Below are 19786 nucleotides of genomic sequence, written 5' to 3' on the forward strand. Positions count from 1 at the left end.
ATTTTGAATATATTTACTTTTTTTTTTTTGACCGGGTGCAAATACTTTTTTTTGTTTTGTTTTGTTTAATAACTGATTTGCATTTGATGTATGAGGGTGTTGATAACTGGAATAAAAAAGATAAAAAAAAATAATACATTTTATTCAATTCAACTCTTTAATTTCTTCTCTCCATTCATCAAGTTCACTAGATTCTCTACGTATTGATAGATTCCAAAACCAACACCACCATTAACAATCCCTATTTTAAACAACCTGGGACACCACCCTTTATAAAACGACCTGTAGCCTTCTTCTATAAACATACGATAGAAACAATTAACACTATTCCTATAATAATGATGAGCGTACTGACTGCTCTGCATTCTTGTTTTAACAACATCAATGGGTTGTGTTAGGCCAACAATTAACGATGATGAAGTTAAACCCAAGGCAACAGATATGACTTCTGAATTATCTTGATTATACTTATTTTTTAAAAAATTGAAAAATGTAAAACTTAAAGATGCATTCCCCATACTTCTAATGATTGTTAGACCACTGGCATTGAAAAACCCACGGATCCCATTTTTTTGGGCAATTTCCCTTACTGCTTTATGGAAAGCAATTGAGGGATTTTTTTGATAGTATTCATATATCTCGATATGTTTGGGTAAATTTTTTTTATGGAAAGTACGACGCTCGTTATGAATATTACTATTATTAGCATTATTACTACTGGTATCTTGTTGTTCACGTTGGGAAAGTAAAAGAGCATTTTCAATCATTCTTGTTTTAATATTTTCAAATGGAACCGACCAGAAGCCCTCAGTGAAAATAGCAGCAATCCCTGCAATCAATACATCATTTTCCGGATTGTTGAAAAATGGGATCTTGGCACTGTTCTCTAAAGTTCTATAGTTTTGTAGTGATTTTAAAACTTGATTGTAAACGCCAAATGTTATCAAATTTCTACCTATAACTGAAATATTCATAGAACTTAATCCAGTGAAATAATATTTAACTTTGTGCAACATATTGAAAGTTTTAGAACCAAAATTTAGTTGCTGACCAACTTTTAAAAATTCAAACGGTTGGGTAACCGAGGTAGTGAAAATGGAAGAGGCTGTATTACCGAGCAAAACAACAGTTGGATTGAATTCTGTTGTTGTACTTGTAATAGCTTTAGTGCCTGTCGTTTGGGGTGTAACATTGTCCTTCATTGGCTGTCAACTTATTATACTTTATTTATTTATGTATTTTATTTCCCTTTCGATGTAACGTGGTTCACTATTTTTAAAAGATATTGTTAAATATGAGTTAGCAAAATCAAATGAATATTTCCGAGATATAGTAATTAGTGATATATTGAAATGGAAAAAAAAAAAAAAAAAAAAAAAAAAATTACAATAAAAAAGAGATATAAATAGATAACAATGAATAAAATTCCTTGTTTTTTTTTTTTCATTTAACATATATATTATAGATCAACTATAGACAAAAACACAATTAAAATATATCAACAAAAAGTAGAAGAATAAATAAATAAATCAAAAGGCTCAGCTTCTTTTAAGACATGTTTGAATTGAAAAAAAAATCAAAATAAAATCATACCAGGTAGTACTATTCATAAAGCATATCTGAAATTAGGGTTTTCAAAATCTGTGAGATCAGCAAATTCTAAATTTTCCACAACAACCTCTTCTGGCCCCCTTTCTGCTGCTAATTTATCTCTTTTCTTGTTTTCCATAATATTAACCATATACAAAATAGACAAAACCACAGTACCACAAGCGTAACAAACAACCATGGCAACTTTAGCACCTTGATAACCAGGAGCTTGTTTGGCAATAAAAGTCTGTGGACCAGCGATGTTGGCAGCTGCATAGGACATCAAATTGATTGAAGAAACAGTCCATTTTTTAGTGTAACCCAAAGTGTTGGAACTGACACATGATAAAATACAGATAAATGAAACAGGACTTAAACTAATCAAATAAACACCAGCCAAACGTGCTTTTTTATCTTTACTGGCAAAGGCTAACATACACGTAGCAACAATAATAATATTATTAGTGAAAATTGCCCAGACTAATCTATGACCCATCCAACCGTATTTCCATTTGCCATTTTTTTTCAAATTGCGACGTGCTAGATAAGCACACATTAATCCGAATAACGGACAACCACCAAATTCCACTGCACCACCAATCATATTCATTAATAAACTTTGTTTGGAAGTATATCCAAAATCACCAGTTAACAAAATAGAACTGAAATTTGTAATACCACCATTAGGAATATTGGAGCAAACAGAAAACAGAAAATATAACCATGTTCTTATATCTTTAAAGGCTTCAATAATTTGTGATTTTTTAATATGATGATTACCATAACCTTGCTGATTGGATTTGATTCTGTTGACAACCATCAATTTTTCACGTTCATTTAAGAACCAGGCCTTAGCAGGGCTATCTGGAATATGGAAAAACATTAAAACCGAGGTGAAAATAGTCATCATACCTGTAACAACAAATAAAACTTTCCAGGCTTTAATGCTATAGGAATCTTTATGAATATACAAACCGTATGAGATGGAACTACTTAAAATGGTACCCAAGCCATTACAACCAAACCACAAGCAAACTCTACTGAACTGTTCTTCCTTTTTCCAATACTGACACATTATAATAGTAAATGATGGGGTTATAGCACTTTCCATGAATCCTAGTAAGCACCTCAAAAAGATAAAGCCAGGATAATTAATAGATGGTGCAGCATGACAAGCTAAAACCATACCCCAAAGACAAATAACGACAGAAACAGTTTTCATAAACCAAGGTGATTTTTGTAGTAGTGGTGGCAAGACGAATAACCCACCCAAATAACCAAAGTAAAAGGCAGATCCAACCCAAGAATATTCTGTACCATGCATTTTCAAATCTGTCCTTAGACCCATGATAGCGGCAGTACCATTGGTAACTTTGTCCATAAACTGAATAGCGTATAATAGACACATCAATGGAAACATATACAAGTCAATTTTCCTCAACAACTTCCGATCTTCTTCTGGAGTCACCTGTAAATCCTCAGCTTCTAAAGCTAGTCTCATAGCATCATCTACATCACCCGTAACAACAACTTCCTTGCCATGTGGAGATAATATTGTGGCAATTGGATTAGGATCACCAATTTCACCCTGTGTGATTGAAACTATATGTTGAACTTTTTCATCTTTGATAACATCACCACTAAGATGTTTGTTATCACTATTTGAAATGGTATCAGACGATACTGTGTCTAGGGCATTATGGATATTACTATTTTTCTCCATTATTTTGTTGGATCAATGTTATGATTTTCTCTTTTTTGGTTTTTTCTTTTTTTTTTTTTTTAAAAAAACATTGTTGTTATATAGAGTAATGCATCAGGGTGAAGAAAAGAGAATTGGGATAACAAAAAAAAAAAAAAAAAAACAAAATGAATAAATTTATTTGTATATATGTTAATATATATAAAAGTCTTTTTATTTTTCGAGTGTTATCAGTTTCATATTTTAATTAGTTAAAATCGATGGTTTCTTCTTCAATATCTTTTTTTTAGATTTAGATTTAGATTTAGATTTAGATTTAGATTTAGATTTTAATCTTGATAATTACAAAACGATTTCAATCTTTATCTAGTCGCTTATCTATTTATGTAAATATGATATCTATGTAGTTGTTTATTATTTTGATATATGTTTTATGTGCAGTGTATTATGCATTCAAATGATTTATTATTGTTATTTTAAAGTTTTTATCTAAAAGAATGTAAAAGAATCTAAAACACAGAGCAATAGAAATGTGATAAGATTACAATGACTCAAGATATGATTTATTATAATTTATTTATCAAGCGGTAAGAAATATATATATAGAAAGAGAAAGATAAGAGCAAAGTGTGTAATACCAACGGCATTTTGATGAGAAAAAAGGTGCTAAAAACCGAGTCAATTTTAATTCTTTTTTAGAAAAGCGAGTTTTTTTTTTGTTTTTTTTTATGTAGAAAAAGAATATTTGTATTTCGTGGTTAATTACTAAAAACTTTTAACCGAAAATAAAGATAAAATGATAATAATAATAAAAAACGGAGTTTGAAACGACGGATTCAACAACTTCATACGAACGGATTACTTGATAATATTTCTATGTGGTTGTCCTTTTTTGTAGGTTTTGTTGAAATCACGTGTGTATATTATTCCATTCTTGTATGAAAAACATAAAAAAAAAAAATGTGTCAAAAGTTGTTTATTCAATTTTAGTGTACATTTCTCTATTATCATAATTTATTTTTTCTCTTCCTTTTTGCCCCCTCACGCTTAAATAAACTTGCAACCTGAAAACAAAAAAATAAAATTATCCCGCAAAAAAAAAGAAAAAGAAAAAACAATCTCGAGGAAAAATGGCTTTTTTATTCTTATTCTTTTTTATTCTTATTCTTTTTTATAACTTTTTTAGCAGTGTCTGAAAATAAAATATATATATTTCAAAGTTCAAAAGGCTACTTTTAACCAATATTGTTCGCCTTATTCTTCAATTATCCTGTCTATGTTACCCAAGTTTACTAAAAGGTTAATTATTAGATCAAAAAGTACCAAAAAAAACATCTTAACTCTAACATCAACAAGAATGGCATCCAATAATCCAGTTTTAAATAAAATAGAAGAGTTGAAACCTACTTTTATTAAAAGACTAAGTGATGCTATCGCTATTCCAGCCGTTTCTGGTGATGAATCCTTGAGGCCAAAAGTTGTGGAAAAGGCACACTTCCTTGCCAAACAATTAAAGGACTTGGGTTTCCACGATATTCAGTTAAAAGATTTGGGCGTTCAACCACCTCCAGTTTCCGATTCTAATTTAAAATTGCCACCCGTTATTTTATCCAGATACGGTAACAATGATTCTAAAAACAAAAAAAAAACAATTTTAATCTATGGTCACTATGATGTTCAGCCAGCTTTAAAAGAAGATGGATGGGACACTGAACCTTTTACCTTTTATTTAGATGAAGAAAAACAAATAATGCGTGGTAGAGGTGTTACTGACGATACCGGTCCCTTATTAGGCTGGTTAAACGTTGTACAAGCTTATAGAGAAGCTGGTAAAGAATTACCAGTTAATTTAATCACTTGTTTTGAAGGTATGGAAGAAAGTGGTTCCATTGGCTTAGACAAATTGATTATTGAAGAAGCTGATAAATATTTCAAAGATGTAGATACTGTTTGTATCAGTGACAATTATTGGCTAGGAACCAAAAAACCAGTTTTAACTTATGGTTTGAGAGGTTGTAATTACTACCAAATTACTATCAAAGGACCAAAAGCTGATTTACATTCTGGTGTCTTTGGTGGTTGTGTTACTGAACCAATGATTGATTTGGTTCATGTTTTACAATCATTGGTTAAACCCAATGGTGAAATTCAAATCGCTGGTATAAAAGAGATGGTTGCTCCTGTTACTGAAACTGAAAATCAAATTTATGAAAAGATCGATTTTAGTGTGGAAGAGTTAAACCAAGCAATAGGTTCAAAAACTTCTTTGTATGATAATAAAAGGGACATTTTGATGCATAGATGGAGATATCCATCTTTATCCATCCATGGTGTAGAAGGCGCATTTTATGGTCCTGGTGCTAAAACAGTTATTCCCGGTCAAGTTATCGGTAAGTTTAGTATCAGAACTGTTCCAGATATAGACAGTAAGAAACTAGATCAACTAGTTATAGACCACTGTAACAAAGTTTTTGCTGAATTAAAGTCACCAAACACATTCAAGACTGAATTAGTTCATGATGGTAATTATTGGATTACTGATCCATTTAATAAATCGTTTACTGCTGCCGCAAGAGCCACCAAAGATATTTATGGTGTAGAACCAGATTTGACAAGAGAAGGTGGATCTATCCCAATTACTTTAACCTTTGAAAAAGCATTGAAAACAAACGTTTTGTTGTTACCTATGGGTAGAGGCGATGATGCTGCCCATTCTATCAATGAAAAACTAGATGTAAGTAACTACATCAACGGTATGAAAATTATGGCAAATTATTTGCTCTATTACTCTGAAGATTGATAAGCCAGCTTGTACTTACGTATTATTTATAATGTTTTAATTTTTTTTTTTTTTTGTCGTATAAAATGTATAAAGTTGTTTATTCCAACAAATTTGCTTTGGATTTGTTCGAGTATATTATAAATCCGGGTAGACGTGTCGTAAATCTAGTTTTTGATAGCAAACTGCTCAAGTGAACGAAATACAGCAAAAAAAAAAAAACAAAAAAAAAGGACTAAATGAAATAAAAGCTTTTGACTTTAGTAAACAGACAATAAAAAAGTATTCTCTGACCAGCAAAGACTCATACACACACATCACCTTTAAAGATTATTAACTCACAATGGATGAGGATAAAACGACCCCAATAGTAAGCAAAGAATTACAAGCTGTTTTATTTTCTACTGAATACAATTCAAACAGTGACGAAGATAATACCAACGCTAACAAAAAAATATCAATTCGTGATCCCAATTCATCCATCAATATTTTGGATGTGGATCCTCAATCCATAGATAAATGGGTTCCCTTGTTAAGAAAACATATCGACAAAAATGAGATGAAAGATGTGATTTTGGAACTCCGTAAGTCCATTAAAGATAATTTTCAAGATATGGATTTACACCTTTTGCAAAACTCCGCAATGAACGAACAATTAATGAATTCCATCCACAATTTGGCCTTAATCCAAAATAATTTACAAAATGCACAATATGAGGCAAAATTGCTGGCACTACAAGATGAATTAACCACCACTACCAATAAAGTAGTTTTACAAAAGAAAAATTTTATTTCCAACAAGAAAAATAATACCAAAATCAATGAATGCTTGGTTTTAATTACCAAGTGTTTACAAATTTTAGAATTATCTAACAACTGTCATCAATTGATTTCAAGTCAACAATTCTACAGAGCTTTGCAAAGTTTAGATACTTTAGATAGCATCTATACACAAGATTTTAAAAAAGAATTTAATTTCCAATTTTTAAAACAAATACATGCATCAATTCCCCTATTCAAAGAAATTATTAAAAATGAAAGTATTAATCTAATCAAGAAATTTTTTAATTCTAACCTAGATAAAAATTTGCATAATGTGGGGAAAAACTTATACGCTATCTACGGGGAAGAACTCTTACCTGACTGGATAGAATTACGTGGGAAATTAAAACTTCCTGTGAGTTTAAAATTTAACTCGCCTGTGGAAATATCATTGAGAGACAACGAAAAGGTGAAAGCCATTTCTCCAATTAACTGGTTTAACATCGAATCATTTCATGATGCAATTTTAATTTTCACTACATTAAATGAGATGGAATACTTATCCCAAGAATTTGAAAAAGTTTATATTTTTTGGAAAAACAAATTGGTTTATCCGCTGGATCTAAAACATTCAGCCTCTAGCAATAGTGGTAACAAGGGACAGCAATCGACACTGGTGAACAATGCGTTTACCACATTGGATGACATTCAGAATTATTTTTGGAAAATATTGGGTCTTTTAGTTTTTGACAGGTTTTTGCAAAAGGAAACTGATTATATATTAACTGCCAATGCTTTTAGCAGTACAGATGATTTTTGGGCATCTTTCATTAAACTTTACAATCCAATTTTGGTTGATTTTATAAAAAAGAAGTTAAAGGACGAGGAATCTGTTATTAAATTTAAAGATTTTTTAGGTCTTGTTTTAAGTATCTGTGATTATTTAAAACTAAACATTAAACAATTGTATGAAACCTACATTTTTTTATACAAGATTTTTTGCAAATTACAAATTACTATGTTTGACCAAGAATTTACTTCGCTTTTAAATGATGATGATTTTATGCCATTGACAGTAAAGGACAAACCTTTATATTCCAAGATTTTGAAAATCTGCTGGCTGAAAGAAGGCGACGAGGAAACTTTGGCTACTAACATTAATATAAATAATGACGATTTTCTGGTCACTCTACCATTTTCACCATTATACCCAATGACTTGTACTCTATTGAGGAAAATTAATGCCAAATTGGAAAATTTCATCCAAAATTTTTATCAGTATGAAACTAATAGGATTATCAACATTTTTATTTCTGCAATAGACAATATTTTCAATAAGCATATTAATCTGAAATTTCAACAAAAATTAAATTCCACTTCTAGGGAAGAGTTGGCTCAAATTCTAATCAATTTAGACTATTTTTTGGTTGCTACCGAAAACTTTAGCAAAAATTTATCCAAAACGTTTGATGCGGAGATTCAATTGACCGCAGAACATAAAGTTAAGAAGACTAAAGCGTTAGCAGAAACGAAATTAACGGAATTGATCGACTCAAAAGTGGCTGATTTAATGGAGATTATCGAATTGGATTGGCATGTTACAACTGTTCGTACGGAACCTGATTTGATTATAAGGGATATTGCACAATATTTGGAAATGATGTTTACTTCCACTTTGGTTAATTTGCCGTATGACATTAAGACGTTATTGATTTTCCGTGAATTTGATACATTGACTAATAGATTTTTAAGTTTGTTAATTAATGGTACACCTTCTACAATCACACCACAAAGTGTCTTGAATTTTCAAACAGATATGAAATTTTTGGAAAATGTCATTCCCAACATTTTCCCACAGCAACAAGATGAATTACTTGCACCTGCAGCATCATCACCTTCACCAAGCTTAAGCTGTGCTTTATCGAGAACAACTTCCATGATGAGCATGACTATTGCTGATTCCAGTGCTATGATAGAAAGTAATGTGCGTTCATTGAAATCAACATTTGATGAATTGAATCAGCATATTAATTTGTTAAAATCGGGTTCTTTGGATCAATATAAATCATCAAGGATGAAATTATATCCAAGGGTGAAACCAGATGTTGCCAATATGTTGATTAATAAATTGAGTACTTACCAAGAGATGATTAGACAGCAACAAAAACAAAAAGAGATGCAAAGACAGCAGCAATTATCGAATAGAAATAATAACAACGGTAATGGTAGCATTTCGGCAGCCACAATTGTTAGCAATACAGGTAATAACAATAATGATGCTAGTGTAGAAGACACTTTATCTATTCTGACTTCTGCCAATCGACAGAAAATAAGCAATTTCTTTAATAGAAAGTTTTGATTGAGTTAGGAAAAAAGACAGGACACTTTTTTTTTTAAAAAAGAAAAAAAAAAAAAAAAAAAAAAAAAGATAAAATTGAAAATATTTTCAAGTATATTGTTATAATTTACACTTGGTATATTTATTCAACATATATAGATATATTTTTATTTTTATTTTTATTTTTTTTTTTTAAATTTATTAATTTTTTTTATTTTAGATTTGAAAAATTGTGGAAAGAAAAGTAAAAAAAGAAAAAAAAATTTTTTTTTTTTTAATTGTAACTTGAAGATATTTTTTTAAATTGTATTTTCACACATAATATTCATTGTATTCTCATGTTGAATTCAATAAGATTAAATTAAAAGATAAATAGGTAAAAAGATAGAAAAATTGTTTGAAAAAAGTACAAAGCTTTTTATAGCATCTATTCCTATAATAATAAAGATCAAATAAAGACATTTCAATTTTCTTTTTTTTTTTTTTTTTTTTTTTTTCGATATATTCACTTCGTAAATAGTGGTGAGAATAATGAGTACCAACATTGCCACTAAAGATAACAAGGCAAGTAAGAGGCCCAGGGAATCAAATGATACCAAAAAAAATGACAAAGTTTTTAAAAAATTTAAGTACGGCACTTCTAATCTTTTAGAACCTGGGACCTCTGGTTGTTATGCAACCTGTGTTAGAAGAAAGGAAAAGTCAGCTGAATATGAACTCTTACAATTATTCGAAGAAAAATATATAGAACTGTATGGAGAAGAAGAACTCGACGATGATACAGCAAATATCAAGGATGTTGAAGAAGATATTGGGGATCAAATTCAAAAAGAACTACAACAATTACAGAAAAATAGTAAAAATGGTTCTTCCAGCTTGAATAATGAAAAAAATAAATCAATATTTACTATAATTGAATTAAATTGTGAATGTGTTATATTCATTAAAATTAGAAAACCAATAGAACCAGAATTTTTTATCCATGAGGTCATTAAGGGCTTGAAAAATCAAGATTCTAAAAGAACAAGATATTTGGCAAAGTTGACACCCATTACCTTTTCTTGTAACGCCTCGATGTCTGAGTTGGAGAAACTATGTGATAGGGTTTTAGCACCACATTTTCATACCGAGGAATCTAAAAAAGGTTTAAAATTTGCTATTGATTTAGACAGAAGAAATTTCAATACTTTAGATAAAATGGAAATGATTAAGTTAATAGCCAAATGTGTATCCAAAAATAATGTTATCCCGCATACAGTTGATTTAAAAAATTTCGATAAATTAGTTTTGGTGGAATGTTTTAAAAACAATATTGGTATGAGTGTTGTTGATAAAGATTACCGAACAGACTTTAAAAAATACAATATTCAACAAATATTCGAACAAAAAAAATCTAAAAAATAACAACACAAAAGAAAAAAAAAGAAAAAAAAAAATATAATAAACTTGAAAAACTTATATATATATATATATACTATTAAATTTTTTATAAATGTATATTAAATAACGATTGATTTCCCGTTATATGTGGTTGGGTTTTCCCAAGCAACCCAATCACTCTTGGTATTTGGAATTAGAGCCATAGAACGCAATTTGTAAACAGCAATACCAACCAAAAGCAGTTGACATAAAACATAAACAGCCATTGCACCAGTAATATCGTATTTAACGGACTCGTGTTGTAAAACTGGTTTAAAAGCATTGTTTATGTTCAAAATACTTTTAATCGGATTTGTTATAAGCATAACAGCTGTTATAATGGGAATGATTTGCAATGAAGTACCACTCATATACGACATTATTAAATTCATTGGGATGGATTTTGCTGGTTGAAATGCAATTTGCCAAGCTTTAGATATTAAAATTTGGTTAACTTGCTTGTCATTCTTGTTAAAAGTCTGTAATTTGATAGGTTTGGAGGCATATGGACTAAATCCTGATGGAGATGGTATATCGGATGCTTTAATTTTGTTATTAGTGTTACTTTTCTTGATATTGTTTTGGTTTTTACTGGTGGATATGTTGTTGTGTGTAGCAACTAATTTTTGAGCCCATTGAGGAACCGTGACTGTCATGGTGTCTTCTGCCATTTCTTTGCTTATTTTTTTTGTTTTTTTTTTTTTTTTTTTTTTTCAATATGTATATTAACCTTGATAGCTTTTTTTGTCTGTTATTTATTGTGATTTATTATTAGCAAAAAATAAATAAATAAAATTAAGAATAAAAAAGAAGAAATTGGCAAGTTGGAATTTCTAATTCAATAAAATCATAATGAGAATTAAAAAGAATTAATTATTAATACCGAACTTACTCGGACATTTTTCTAGAAGTAAAATAATAAAAAAAAAAAAAAAAAGAAAAAAAAAAAAAAATAATTTCTGGATAGTTTGGATCCTCGGACTACAAAAAATAAAAGGCTTATGAAAGGAAACTATAATTAAAATTAAAACTAAAATTAAAAAAAACTTTTCAATTTATTCAAATAGAGAATAATCAACCAATTCATCGGGAACAATATTATCCAATTCATGAATATCTCTGAATTCTTCATCTGTAAAGTGCTTATTAATATAGAAAATATGGTACTTATTTTTAAACGAGACAATTACCGTAATAACAACAACTAAAAGGCAAATTATACAGGCAATACCTAAAGTAATGCAAATTATTTTTAATATGCGAATTCTAGTTTTAAAGTTATAAGGCCCACTGAATATTTTTTTTTTTTGTTGCCCTTTTAAAAGTTGAGTTCCCTTTATTTTTCTTTTTAACATGATTAAAAAATTGCACATATATTGTTTCAATCGAAAAAACTTCGTTCTCCCTGAGCTATAGGTAATAATATCATCATTCTTGCTAGAACAATGTTCTTCGACAACAAAATACTTTTCCTTTTCTTCATTATAGTTCATATTGCAATTCTTCAGATAAACGTCTCTACTTTTAGAATGTGTGGCACGAGAATTTTCTAAAGCTACACTTTTTGGAACTAGTATCTCATCAATAGTTCCTTTGTATTGGGAATAACTATCATCTGAGTTTATGCCAATTGAATTAGGTTCAATTAAAAAATGTAAACCATTTTCACCATGAGCATTTTTCTCAGTATCTTTACATAAACTTTTATTTTTTTTTGGACCCAACATTAAAGTAGAGTTCAAATTGCCGTTATTAAATGTACCTATTTTCATGTTTATGGTCAAGGTTAGTAATTTTTTTTTTTTTTTCCTTTTTTTTTACGAAAAAATCTATTTTACAATTTTACAAGAAAATACGAATAAAAGTTAACAAAGAGGAAGTATCTAAAAAAAAGAAAAAATAATAATAATAATAATAATAATAATGGAAAGGTCATAATATAGAAAAGATAATTGACATTGCAATATATATATATATATATATATTCCTTTTTTTTCTTTGTTGTTTTTTTTTTTTTTTGCTTTTTTATTCATATATGAAATTATACCCTTAACTCTGACATTTAATTTCTGTCATCGCCATATGTATGTTACCCGCCTTTTTCATTTGGACAAATACAAAAAATGGAAAATGAAAATAAAATAAAATAAAAATAAATTGTTTCACGTGATAGAATATTTTTGTAATTTTAATTAGTAAAACTGACAAGACCAGAAATAACTCATACTCTTCTATACCATCAATTTTAACCAGGATCATACTAAACCCACCTCTGGTTTTAGCAAATATGTCTGTTAAAAATAAAGTGTTGTTAATGAAACATCCAAGTTTCACTAATTCTGAACTCTGTCAAATTCTATCAAAAATATTTCCTGATTCTAACTTTTCCATTAAGAATGATCACATTATTCTAGAGAATATCAAGTTAACCAATAAATATTACGAAATGCTAATAGATCTATATATATCTACAATTGATGATTTTGGTCAATGGATAAATGATTTTACTAATGACGAATACATAGATGTATATAGCACTTTAGCTGGTGTGGTGCTTTTCATAAAATCAGACAATTACGACAATAAGAACGTTCATAATAATAATAATATTAAAGAAACATTAAAAAAATATATTTCTTTTGTTGAGAAATTAGATCAATTCGATGAATCAAAATTTTATGGAATTTACGATACCAACCATAACAGTGTTTTTACTGAAGGCAACGGCGAATTGATTTACAAAATAGAATCATTAACAGAGCATAACGAATTAAAAAATCTTTTTGATATCTACGATTGGACCTCCGAGGAAAAAAATAAACAATATTACACATTAAAGGATAAGAAGAATGATATTTCTACTCTGAACGATCCTAAGGATATAAATTTGATAAATGTTATAGAAAAGCTGGATGTTATTAAATCTAGATATTCATTAATCAAAGATTCTCAAGAAGCTGAAGCATTTGCAAAAGAAATGAGCGAAAATATCGCAAATTTGCTTTTAGATGATAGCGGGAATGATATTTCTCAGTAATCTACCAAATTTACTTCCACATACCTCATATCGCAAACTTGATGTTTCCCCTTTTTTTCTTCTGATATATTCCATAATTGTGTCTGCTAGAAAATATTTACAATAAAGCTTATGCCTATTATTTTTATATGGATATTAACTAAGAAAAAAATAACTAATTATATCGTACAAAAAAAAAAAAAGGAAATTTATTAGATGATGATGATGATACCTATTAAATATAGTTTCCGCATATTTTTATTTTTGTTTGTTATTTATTGGACTTTTATGGTGTAAACAAGCAAATATATATATATATATTAGGGCTTCTATAACTTTTGAAATGCTACAAATAATAAAATTGGTAAATATATTACCACTACAATCTTGTTAAACGTTTCTAGTGCCAAAGTGTTGTGAAAATTACGATATTGATGCATATTCAATAGTAACAAATAATATTCACTAATATACAATGAAGGTGACCATATCCACTTATTTAACAAGAATTGCAGCGACTTACTGTTGGTATTACCAGACTTAAATAATTTTCTCCAGTGGCAATACATTTGAGACAAACTTAAACCTATTATAAAAATAGAGTAACTATATGTTTTTAATAATGGTGCATGTTCATAATCATCCCAGAAATTTAATGCAACCACAATGTATATAAAATTTAAATTTTTGAGTAGTGTAAACCAATTAATGTAATGGAATACCACCAACATCCAAAATAACTCTAATGCACTGCTAAAAACTAATATATTGCATAAAAATTCATGGATTCCACCAGGTAAAAATTTGACATCGACCAAAATGATCAATCCAATCCATCTTCCTAACAATGTAGTGTATAAAATAAGGGTTATTAATCTTGATAATTGGTATAATTTAGAAATTGCTGTACTCACCATTTTTTCAGTTTTTTTTTTTCTATTTGTAGCTTTTATTATTATTAGCTAGTTGTTATTGATAAATCAATTTATTATAATTACTTTTTCTATTGAGTGGAAATGTATGTGTGTATATTTAGATTGTTAAGGAAACAGAATTGATTAAAGCTTTTTTGTTTTTTCACTTTATTTTTACATTCACATTAAAAAAAAAAAAAAAAAAAAAAAAAAATGAAAATTAACAACTTGTTAAATTTTTTTTTTTTTTAATAGTAAAAAAAAGCAAATTTTTTTTTTTTTTTCTTTTCTTCTTTTTAATAGCAACTTTGTCAATCAAGAAATAAAGGCAACGGTCAATCAACACAAAACTTGTGGATATTCTCTATTTTAACCTCATGAAAATCTTTCTTTTTATTGGATGTATTTTTACCATCCTAACACTGATTGAATGCTTTACCCCAAAAGAAGTGGAAATTTTCCAGTTACAAAAAGATATTACAAATAAATATGGTTCAAATATAACTTTATACAGCATGTTGAAATTGCCAAAGTTAGATAAATCATCTGAGATAGACATAAAAAAACAATTTAGAAAATTATCCAGAAAATATCATCCTGATAAAAATATAAAATATCGAAAATTATATGAACGATTAAATGGTGCAAAAAAAATCTTATTAGATGCTGAACAACGTAAAGCTTACGACTATTATTTGTCACATGGGTTTCCAGATTACAATTTTTCAAAAGGTGGGTTTTATTTTTCCAATAGAATCAAGCCAAGTAGTCTATTACTTTTCATTGTAGTATATTTTTTGGTTGGTGCCATTCATTATGTTTTGCTGCGATTACAGGTTAACTCCAAAAGAAGTAGATATCAAAATTTCATTGATGAAATTAAAAAACAGGACGACAGTAATGGTTTGGGTATTAGAGACCTGAAGTTTCAAACACCTGACTTGCATAAAAACATTGATGAATATGATGTTGTGAGAATTAAATTTGGAGATGTATATTATGTAAATAAAGAAACTGGGACAGAGCACTTAATGGATGTGGAAACTGAAATTCCTAAATCCTCAATATACCAATGTTTTTGGTTTGCTTTCCCCAAATCATGTTTCCATTTACTAACTTTGGGAAAATTTAAAAGAGATGCTCAACATGGTACTGAAACAGCTAAACCTAAAATTAAAAAGGGTTAATTTCATCCATTCTTTCGAAAGTTGTATATATATATATATATATATATCTATATATTTGATCATTAAATCTATTCTACAAAAACTAAATACTGATATTACCACTCATATTATTACGTAACTAATTAAAAAAAAAAATAAAAAAAAAGAATAAAAAAAATAAAAAAAAAAAAAAAAAAAAAAAGTCACAAACGATAAATAAATAGGATAAAGTTCTTAACATATAATTACCTGTCTGAGAAAATGTAATCGTATATGTTCTTTACTTCTTAAACGGTCATTAAACATAATTCATAAGGGTTATAATATTACTATAGTGAAAAAAAAATAAAAAAAAAAAAATAAAAAAAGAAAAATTGAAATGAAGTCTATTTCTAAAACAACAAGTTAAACCTGTTATTACAATCAGCATTCTTATTATCATCATTTCACTTGATTATTATCATTATCATGCATAAAATTGTTTTCGTTAGCATTAGCATTTTTATTGTCATCATCATTACCATTAAAAGTAGAAGTAGGTGAAACGGCGCTACTTTCCGTGTAACCCAACAGTATAACCCCCTTATCAGCATTTTTTTTTTCCACCTCCAATCGACTTTGCTCAATCAATCTTTTCCTTAACTTAGAATTCAAATCCTCTTGAGTCGTATAATTAATTATATCCATTTCAGTGGTGGGCACTAATAATGCGGGAGGGTTTATGCCATCATAGGGTACTAATTCATCATCATAAACATTCTCCCCATCCATATTTCCTTCAGCTGTATTGCCCCCTTGTTGATTTTGTTTTGCTTCCTCATCCATATGATGCAAGCCTTCTTCTATTAATTGTTCCTCCGTAAATTCGTCTAAAGATTCATAGTTTACACTGTTATCTCCATGTTGTTGTTGAAGCTGCTGTTGTTGCTGCTGTTGAAGTTGCTGTTGTTGTATTAATAACTCTTCATCCATAGCAGCATTGGTACTCATTTCTCCTCCTAAAATTTTGGAATACATCAATCTAGTGTCCATTAAAATATCTTCCGAATAAAATACCCAATTTGGATTGGATAAAGATTCATGGATAGCAGGAGATATTAGTTCCACTTTATAAACTTTAGAAAATTTAACAATCTCCTCAGCAATTAAAACTAAATGGCCCATAAACCCTAAATTCATGTGTGTCTTATTGAAAAATTCACAACTCTGTTTGTACCCTTCCAAAATTAAGTCACGAGGCAAATCAAATTTTAAAAAATTTCCTACAGCACTCTTTTCAGCACAAAAAGTACTGAATTGGTCTGACTCAAAAAGGGAAAATACTAAAAAGGAATTGTAAGAATAATCCATTCTCCCATTGAAAACTTGCTGTATAATATCAAATATAACGTTATGCCAAAAGTTGTTCCACGGAAATTTCAGAAACATAGAAACTATCCGAGGTAATATTTGCAAATCAAACAAAGTAATCTTAAAATAATCGCCAATTGTAGGGTTTTCTCTAATTTTACTATTTTGATTAATATTAACATACGGTATATCAAAAGATTCATCAATTTCAGCAATTTGGTTAATCTCAATCTCTTCGTCATCCAGATCAGGCTCGTCAGAACTATTTGTGTCGGTGTTAGTGGTATCATTATTCTTTAATGTTAATTCTTCAAACGCATCTTCTAATTGTTTTAACATATTTTCCCTTACTTTGTCTCTTTTTAGAGCAATCAGTTCGGCTCTGCGGCTATTCATTAGTCCCATATTAGAACAATGCAATAATTCGGCAATTAATTCAACCACTTTAAATCTTTCAAATCCCAAAGGTTCATAACTTTCGCCCATTTGATTGATACGAGTAGAACTTTCGGTGCTTTTATCACTCTGAAGGACAATCTCCAGTATAGTAGGCAGTTCTTGCGTAAATCTTTTCAACATGTATCCTAAATATATAGGATCTCTTGAAGATGGTGGATTGTTCTTTATAGTAGTGTTAAGTAAGTTTATTTGATCGTAATCTGAGTTGTTTTTCCGGATTAGTTCAATAACAATAGATACAGCATTATTCAACGCAAATCCCCTTTTGATAGCGATAATATCAATCAAGCTATCTAAAATTCGAGGCGAACTACATAAGTGTCTTGTCAATACATTTGGTCCTATAGTTAAATCATCTAACGAAGCATTAGCACTAATAGCAATTAGTGCTTTTAAGAAATCGCAGCTACAAGTTTGTATATCTTTAGAGTACTTTTCGTTATCAAAGAAAGTAATTAACTTGTCTATAATGTTTTGATCTTGTAATAACTCCAAGATACCTGTCGGGGATTCCTGTTTATCGGTGGATATTATTTTAAGAAAAAAGTCCATTAATACGGGAACATCAATATGCTTTAACATATCATCGACTAATGAAACCTTATCAGATCTAATAAAGTTTAAATACTGGTCTTGTCTTGTGATTAATAAATTAGTATTGATTTTTAAAAAAATGGGGACTAGCGGTGATTTTTCCTTTTTAAAAAGAGGATTTGATAAAATAGACCAAATGTTGGCTAAATATTGGGCAGATTTAACCAAAGATTCAGATATTAGCCAAATATCCAATGCAAAAATCTCTGAGATAACAGTGGCTTTATGCAAATAAGTGTCTTCCTCTTCTTGTTCTTCTTCTTTTTTTCCTTCTTTCTCCTCCTCCTCCTCCTTTTCATCATCACCAGTATCATCATTATCTTTTTTCCCCTCTTTTCTTTCTTCTTCAGTATTCCCTTTCCTTTTTTTTTTACTTCCATTTTCTTCTTCTTTCTTTCCTGTTTCTTCGTTATGCTTGTCATTAATAATGTCTTGGTTTTCATTAATTCTATCAATACAAAACATTAATAAATTAATTAGGTATTCTATATTTTGTACTTTCTTCTTATCTTCATCATAGTAATAACCAAAACATATAAAATCCAATAAAGTATTATTTTTACGAGTTAATTCATTTAACAATTCTGGTTCATCCAATATTTTATCCATAAATGAAGAATTTAGTAACTTTAAAGACGCATTGGCGGCGTTGTTGTGGGTTTGTTTTTGAATGGATGTGCTGGTATTGCTACCTACACTGTTTTGGTTTGAATTACTAATTATAGAATTGCCAGTGCCAATACCTATAGGTTTGATGCTTTGGGTATCCTCTTTTTGTTGTCCATTTGATAGGGTAGGTTTAATATGGTTACCTTGTTCTCGGTATTTCGTTCCCTGTTCATTAGAAATAAAGGCAAGGTTATCCTTACTGGTATGGGTATTAATGTGACTTTTATCCTCTTCGTCTTGATCAAGAATTGTACCGCTGCTACTGCTTGTAGAAGTGTTGGTGACATTAGCGGCAGTTGACTCTACATTGTGTAATATATTAAAATAATCATCCAATATTTTATTTATGTTAGAGTTATTCAAACTCTGTCCGAATGGCCAAAATGACATTATATTTTATTTTTTTTTCGTTATGCTTATGCTTTTCTGGATATTTTCTTTGTTATGAGATACAAGGTTGTTCTTTTATCTTGAAAAGGCAGAGAAAAGATAAAAAGAAGTTAAAGAAAAGAGTTAAAAATAAATAAATAAATAAATAAATAAATAAATAAAATAAAATTGGAAGAAAGAAACAGAAAATAATAACCAAACAATACCAAACAATACCTTAATAATAATTCTTTACAGAAACAAACGCAGTTCGGAAAACCAAACTTGAGAATTAATTAATGCAATGGAAATAATAATAATAATCGTAATAAAAAGAAAAGGGGGGAAAAGAACCAAAGAATATTAAAAACCACATGTGGTGTATGGGTGTACAGATAACTTATCCAAAGTACTTCGTGCAATGTGATATATATATATATATATATATATTCACACTAACTATTCTTTTGTACGACCCAATACAATTTAGTCTTTCCATTCAACCACCTTTTTTTTTTTTTTTCTTTTTTTAATACTTTATTAACCCTTAAATAAAAAATCGCTAATACTAAAGAATCAAAGCAACTAAATCGCATTCTCTGTTTCTATGCATAATCTTAAATTAACAAAGTCGCTTTGCATCTATTATCTTTTTATAT

The 19786-nt window shown here is 29.0% G+C and overlaps 11 protein-coding genes across 11 annotated transcripts; 5 read left to right on the top strand and 6 right to left on the bottom strand.

Moving 5' to 3' along the window:
• Positions 1-149: 149 nt before the first annotated feature.
• SCDLUD_002274 (uncharacterized protein) lies at positions 150-1202 on the bottom strand (the record flags this gene model as incomplete). Its single annotated transcript, XM_046077047.1, has 1 exon — positions 150-1202. One exon carries the CDS (start codon positions 1200-1202, stop codon positions 150-152), a length of 1053 nt encoding a protein of 350 aa, XP_045934754.1.
• A 404-nt stretch (positions 1203-1606) lies between these two features.
• SCDLUD_002275 (allantoate permease family MFS transporter) lies at positions 1607-3313 on the bottom strand (the record flags this gene model as incomplete). The annotated part of the gene is made up of 1 exon (XM_046077048.1): positions 1607-3313. One exon carries the CDS (start codon positions 3311-3313, stop codon positions 1607-1609), a length of 1707 nt encoding a protein of 568 aa, XP_045934755.1.
• Positions 3314-4649: 1336 nt separating this feature from the next.
• Positions 4650-6092, top strand: DUG1 (metallodipeptidase; the record flags this gene model as incomplete). Its single annotated transcript, XM_046077049.1, has 1 exon — positions 4650-6092. The coding sequence occupies one exon, from the start codon at positions 4650-4652 to the stop codon at positions 6090-6092; it is 1443 nt and encodes a 480-aa protein (XP_045934756.1).
• Positions 6093-6414: 322 nt separating this feature from the next.
• SEC15 (Rab GTPase-binding exocyst subunit SEC15) lies at positions 6415-9192 on the top strand (the record flags this gene model as incomplete). Its single annotated transcript, XM_046077050.1, has 1 exon — positions 6415-9192. One exon carries the CDS (start codon positions 6415-6417, stop codon positions 9190-9192), a length of 2778 nt encoding a protein of 925 aa, XP_045934757.1.
• A 510-nt stretch (positions 9193-9702) lies between these two features.
• On the top strand, positions 9703-10575 carry TAN1 (putative tRNA acetyltransferase; the record flags this gene model as incomplete). Its single annotated transcript, XM_046077051.1, has 1 exon — positions 9703-10575. One exon carries the CDS (start codon positions 9703-9705, stop codon positions 10573-10575), a length of 873 nt encoding a protein of 290 aa, XP_045934758.1.
• A 95-nt stretch (positions 10576-10670) lies between these two features.
• Positions 10671-11261, bottom strand: EMC4 (chaperone EMC4; the record flags this gene model as incomplete). The annotated part of the gene is made up of 1 exon (XM_046077052.1): positions 10671-11261. One exon carries the CDS (start codon positions 11259-11261, stop codon positions 10671-10673), a length of 591 nt encoding a protein of 196 aa, XP_045934759.1.
• A 384-nt stretch (positions 11262-11645) lies between these two features.
• On the bottom strand, positions 11646-12362 carry SCDLUD_002280 (uncharacterized protein; the record flags this gene model as incomplete). Its single annotated transcript, XM_046076619.1, has 1 exon — positions 11646-12362. One exon carries the CDS (start codon positions 12360-12362, stop codon positions 11646-11648), a length of 717 nt encoding a protein of 238 aa, XP_045934760.1.
• Positions 12363-12877: 515 nt separating this feature from the next.
• On the top strand, positions 12878-13627 carry IRC6 (Irc6p; the record flags this gene model as incomplete). The annotated part of the gene is made up of 1 exon (XM_046077053.1): positions 12878-13627. The coding sequence occupies one exon, from the start codon at positions 12878-12880 to the stop codon at positions 13625-13627; it is 750 nt and encodes a 249-aa protein (XP_045934761.1).
• Positions 13628-13935: 308 nt separating this feature from the next.
• On the bottom strand, positions 13936-14523 carry KEG1 (Keg1p; the record flags this gene model as incomplete). Its single annotated transcript, XM_046081398.1, has 1 exon — positions 13936-14523. One exon carries the CDS (start codon positions 14521-14523, stop codon positions 13936-13938), a length of 588 nt encoding a protein of 195 aa, XP_045934762.1.
• A 512-nt stretch (positions 14524-15035) lies between these two features.
• Positions 15036-15707, top strand: ERJ5 (Erj5p; the record flags this gene model as incomplete). The annotated part of the gene is made up of 1 exon (XM_046077054.1): positions 15036-15707. The coding sequence occupies one exon, from the start codon at positions 15036-15038 to the stop codon at positions 15705-15707; it is 672 nt and encodes a 223-aa protein (XP_045934763.1).
• A 420-nt stretch (positions 15708-16127) lies between these two features.
• SCDLUD_002284 (SAPS family protein) lies at positions 16128-19148 on the bottom strand (the record flags this gene model as incomplete). The annotated part of the gene is made up of 1 exon (XM_046077055.1): positions 16128-19148. One exon carries the CDS (start codon positions 19146-19148, stop codon positions 16128-16130), a length of 3021 nt encoding a protein of 1006 aa, XP_045934764.1.
• Between the last annotated feature and the right edge of the window lie 638 nt (positions 19149-19786).

This window comes from Saccharomycodes ludwigii, chromosome III (assembly GCF_020623625.1).
Source record: "Saccharomycodes ludwigii strain NBRC 1722 chromosome III, whole genome shotgun sequence".
NCBI classification, from domain to species: domain Eukaryota; kingdom Fungi; phylum Ascomycota; class Saccharomycetes; order Saccharomycodales; family Saccharomycodaceae; genus Saccharomycodes; species Saccharomycodes ludwigii.